The sequence below is a fragment of the Crocuta crocuta genome, unplaced genomic scaffold, assembly GCF_008692635.1.
Source record: "Crocuta crocuta isolate KB4526 unplaced genomic scaffold, BGI_CrCroc_1.0 scaffold30, whole genome shotgun sequence".
NCBI classification, from domain to species: Eukaryota; Metazoa; Chordata; class Mammalia; order Carnivora; family Hyaenidae; genus Crocuta; species Crocuta crocuta.
This window is the reverse complement of record NW_027528345.1, coordinates 14708657-14714128: the sequence shown is the minus strand read 5'-3', so window position 1 is coordinate 14714128 and position 5472 is coordinate 14708657. Positions and strand designations below refer to the sequence as shown.

General features: G+C 35.7%; 1 protein-coding gene across 1 annotated transcript; it reads right to left on the bottom strand.

Annotated features, from left to right (window-relative positions):
* Positions 1–4296: 4296 nt before the first annotated feature.
* On the bottom strand, positions 4297–5238 carry LOC144222930 (olfactory receptor 9K2-like). The gene has a single exon (XM_077753641.1). It carries the CDS (start codon positions 5236–5238, stop codon positions 4297–4299), a length of 942 nt encoding a protein of 313 aa, XP_077609767.1.
* Positions 5239–5472: the final 234 nt, after the last annotated feature.

Genomic DNA, 5472 nt, shown 5'->3' with positions numbered 1-5472 from the left:
AAAAAAGAAATTCAATCTCTTTAGGAGACAGTGAGGCTGAGGAGGACTAACCATAAATGTTCTGGACTCATACACCCTGGTTAGGTGCCCCACAGGTATCAGAAAATCTTCCCTACACCAGTGACAGAAGGAAAAACCAGTAACCTTCAAAGCCTCTGTGATGGCTCTAAGGGTGTTGGTGGGAGACAATAAAGTTAAATGGTTCCCTAGTGTCAATGGAAACAGGGCATCAAGTTGTGGCATCTGACTGAAAGGAAAAAGGACAATTTGGTTAACATGATAGTAGCGGCTCTGGCTTATTAGTCAAAAAGGATGAATGTGGTCTAGTAATCTCCACATAAGGTTAGTTAATCATGAGATGTCTAGGAATAAAATCAATGGGCCTCTTCGGAGAGATAGAGAAAGAGTCCTGACTTGAGTTGTCATTACTCAGATCATGCTCATCCTCCAATTCCAAGACTCAGTTGGTTCACACACGGCCACTAGAATGTGGAGAAGGCTCAATACTCTTTAGTAAGGTGTGAACTGAAATCCTCCCAACAAGCCTTCCTTAAATATTTTGGTAACTAATTCTCAGGTGACAAACCCTGAAGAAAAGTATATACCCAAACATTCTTTGGACTTTTAAAAATAGTTAGATCTTGTCTCAGAACTCATCAGCAGAGAGACAAAGAGCTGAAATTTTGTGAAATAAGTATTTCCAAAAGTGTGGCATTAGACAAGTTCGGATCGTACTTAGAAATTCTTTGTCTATTTTCCACATTCTAATTTCCTGGAATGCTGACTAATAACTCATCCCCTCCAGGCTTACAATTGTGGACCAGAACCAAACAAAATCTATATATCTAATTCTTTAGCTTTTGCTTAAGTCATCCAAAGGTAGTTTACGCAAGTTGTAAGTACAAGACATTCAACTGAAAGAACTGATGACAGTCGTCACAGTGACAAACAGTGTGAATTAATAGATGAATTTTAAATGTCAATAAGGAAAGAAGAAAGAATTTCAAAAATCTAGAATCCACATTTCATAAAAGTAACAAATATAAAAATCACTCTTTGATTAATTTTTTTGTTTTTTTTTTTGTCTTTTTTCTTTACCAAATTATAATAATTAAGAAACCACTTTGAAATATGCGTCTGTTTTCATGTTTTCACTTCCAGGATACGTTGCTTTTTTCTTATTCCATCTCTTCCCTCTTCTTCCCCTTCCTCTCCAGACCTCACAAATAAGTAGATTTGTCCTCAAAGAGATCTCTAGAAAAATAGCTTACATGCACTCAAAACTTTTATTGATTTTATGATTTATACTGCTTTCAGGGGATTGGGCAAAGCGACATCTCATACTTGACTCACAAGAATAAGAATAACAGTCCAATATCAGTTCAACATTACATTTTACAATATCTTATCAGTTTAGCTTCTTCAATCACCATAACAATTTAAATCTCATAATAAGAATTTGAAACTATCATAATGAAAGACAATGAAGTAAGATTTGGGTGCTTATCCACAGATGCTTAATGTAGTCATTTTAACTTATATTAGTGAAGCTTCCAATCAGTGCTTAATTATCATTTGTAACTATCTAGGTCAGATAATGTTGGCGTCATGGCAATAGAAAATATTATAAATGCCCTCACTGGAGTTCTGCATTATTACACTAAATGTTAGGTAAACATAAACAATACATAAAATTTAAAGACAAAATGCAATACATGATATTACAGAACAATAAATATATGTGCATGTCCAAAAACTTGTAACCAAGATGAATCATACAATCCAGATAAGTTAACAGTGTTTGAGATATCAAGTTCAATCTTCAGCCTCTCAAGATGATATCACTATTAAAAGATTTCTCTATGTGGATTTTTTGCATATAATTTTAAAGTCCACTCTAAATAACAACTGATGGTGTATATGTTGCAAAATGTAATCTTCAAAGTCATTTGGGTATATCAGTGTTTCACAAATAATCCATGCATCATTGAAAAAAAGAAAAAAGACTTTGTCAATGAAAGCCAACAAAAGGTTGGTAAGACATTTGGGTGTCCTGATGGGATCTTAATGGCACAAGTAACAGGATATATAAATTAGGCACTACTTTTCATATAAGACCCAGAAAAAAAGCCACCAAGAAAAATGTTCATTGAAATTAAAAGAAAATTATAGGGGCCTTATTTAGCACCTTTAAAAGTATTCTGCCTTGGTTTTCAACTTTCTCAGATTTCTTCACACATTGGAAGTGGTTTCAGCAATGCCGTTTGTGAGGTTATGCACCTGAATACTGTTCTCTGTTATGTCTATAAAACAGGAAATATAACTGACTAGACTAAAAACTAAAGCAAGCAAATCTACACTATATTCTTATCCAATATTCTAATCTTTTTCCAACAGTCCTTAGTAATCCACACTTGTTAGATCCACCACAGAGCAACATTCTGACTAATGGGCATCCAATGGAAATAAGTAAAACCTAAACCTAAAAGGGTGTTTTCCAGACTAACAATAATCAATGGCAACGATAACTTTCCCAAGCTGATCTGCGTTCCTATTTTGCTCTCAAATGATGTTTTTATGAATATCAATTAAACAGTAGCATCTGAGTACCTAGAAAAATGGTAAATTCATTCACAAGTTTAGGATGGAGAGGATACATACAATCTCGATTTTTTTAAATCATTTTGCTTCTCTCTGTATCTCTTAATTAGGAATAATTATTTATCAAGTGTCTTACCCTAACAAACATTGACCCACATAATGTATGCCCTTGTGCATTCATCAAAGAAGGCTTTGCTATCTAAACAAAACTGAAAGAAAAAGAAAGGCCTAATCAGATATTCATATTTTAGGTTTTCACAATGCCAAGTACATGGACAAAACTAGTCACTGTATTTTACTTCTTAGGTTAGGGGTGTTTTTCACATTTGATATTGTCTGGACATAAGCGCTGATTGTGTAGCAGAAGAATGTTACTTATAGCACCTGTAAAAACAGTAACTTGCCATGATTCTTTCTGGAACTGGGTTTCCCTTGATACCTGTCAAATCTGTGGGATGCTTACTTCATTAACCACTCTTATTCTCTCAATTGATATTTGATGTTTAGGATTAATCATATTTTTATTGTCCCTTAACCAAGCTAATAAACACATTCATATAGGGGTGCCTGGGTGGTTAAGCTGGTTGAGTGTCCAACTTCAGCTGGGGTTATGATCTTGTAGTTCATGGGTTCAAACCCCGCGCCAGACTCTGTGCTGACAGTTCAGAGCTTGAAGCCTGCTTCATATTCTGTGTCTCCCTCTCTCTCTCTGCTCCTCCCTTGTTCATGCTCTGTCTCCCTCCTTCCCTCTCTCACTCTCTCTCTCTCAAGAATAAATAAACATTAAAAAATAAAAATAGAAAAATAAAAATGAACACACTCATACATACACAGACATAACACATGTATGTACACACACATGATCCAAATATTCATAAGGGTTATTGGAAGGCCTTGTGATATTTTTAACTGAGATTTTCAAGCTGACTTCATTTCAATATGGTACTTTCACTAACTGCATACCCTCTACCAATAATTTTTATTATCCAAACGATAGAGGGCATGAATTGTAAAATATCATAAACATCCTAAAATGTTTTCATTGTAGGAATGACTGTGCCATTCAAAGAAAATCAAATAAAATATCTTAATTTACAAAATTAATTTTGTACTTAATGCAATTTTCATTTTTCTTCTACTTTGGCCACTTTAATTCAACAAAGACCACTGGTTATTTTACCTTTCCATTTCCTCCTCATTATATGAACATGCTTTCTAATATTTTGCATGACATCAAAAACAAGATACAATACTAAAATTTATATGGAGTATCATTTGCATATAAACCATTGGCTCACACAGTTTCTGAGTTAATGTTATACTAGGTATTTACTGTATCTCAATTTTACCTTGGCATACAGGGAAGAGAAACTATAAAATTCTATACTTCGCCATGTATATAACATATTATTACCTGGAAAATGAGAAATACATAACTCTCTGTAGAAATGCAGCAAATTTTCATGGTGTCCAGAACTTTCAGATCTAACATTGCCTTAAGAAAAAGTGAATATGTTGTTTGGAGCTTTCCTTGTAGGATGTTATTAATGCTGTGGAATAAAACAGTTAAGGTGGGTTTTTCTTGGGGGGGGTGTTTATTTTTTAAATAAAACTGAGCTTTAAATGTCTGAGTCTAGAAGATCAAACAGACAAAATCAATTGGTGCAAGACACAGTAAAACAAGTGAAAACAGATTTAAATTAAAACTTTTTTCTTCCATATGACTTTTTTCATGGCATCTTTAACATCCTTATTTCTTAGAGAGTAGATTAAAGGGTTCAGCATAGGTGTGAACAAAATGTAACATACTGAAGCCACTTTACGAAGTTCAGGGTTGTTGGGAGGTGTGAGATAGACAAAGGAGACAGTCCCATAGAGCAAACTTACAACTCCCAGGTGGGAACTGCAAGTGGAGAAGGCTTTCTTCCTCCCTTCACTGGAGCGGATTTTTAAAACTGCCGACACAATATACATGTAAGACACCACGATAACAACTATTGTGGGCAAAATAATGAGGACAGCCAAACTAAATGACACCATCTTATTCATAAAGATATTGGAACAAGAGATCTTCTCAATTGGGTTTGAATCACAGTAGAAGTGATCAATGACTCGGGAAGCACAGAAAGACATTGAGAATGTTACACTGATTTGAAGGATGGAACTGACCCAGCCACAGAGATAGGAACCAGCCACCAACTGGATACAGAGGCTTCTTGACATGCGGACAGTGTAGAGGAGTGGATTGCAGATGGCGATGAAGCGGTCATAGGCCATGGCTGCTAGGACAAAGGCCTCTGTGACCATGAAAAGTGCATAAAGAAACAGCTGAGCCACACAGCCTGCAAAGGATATGGTCTTTTTTTGAGACAGGATGTTGACCATGGCTTTGGGTACAATAACAGTGGAGTAGGAGAGGTCAATGATGGAGAGGTTGCCTAGGAAGAAATACATTGGTGTGTTCAGCCGGGGATCGCTCACAATGATGCCAATCATGCTAAGGTTCCCCAGAAGGACCATCCCATAAACAATCAGGAATAGTAGGAAGAGGAGACTGTGGAGCTCTGGACGGACCCTGATGCCTACAAGAATGAAGTCAGTCACTTCTGAGTGGTTGTCTCCTCCCTTGTCACCCATGGCAAATTTCTGCTTAAAAGTATAACAGAAAGTCAACAAATAAAGCTTCCACTATTTCTCTATCATCACACATAACACTTCACATTAAAAAGACCTCATAGTTGACAGAATACTTTCAAATCTATTATGCCATTAAGTTTACACACATGAGCAAATTAAAGAGAGATACTAGACTTGCCTAAGGTAATACAACATGTTAAAGTTACACAACAGGAATTTGACCTCAAAGTAAAT

Bases quoted from the DNA above. Each gene is read 5' to 3' on its own strand.
- LOC144222930 (XM_077753641.1), bottom strand. From the start codon at position 5,238: ATGGGTGACAAGGGAGGAGACAACCACTCAGAAGTGACTGACTTCATT.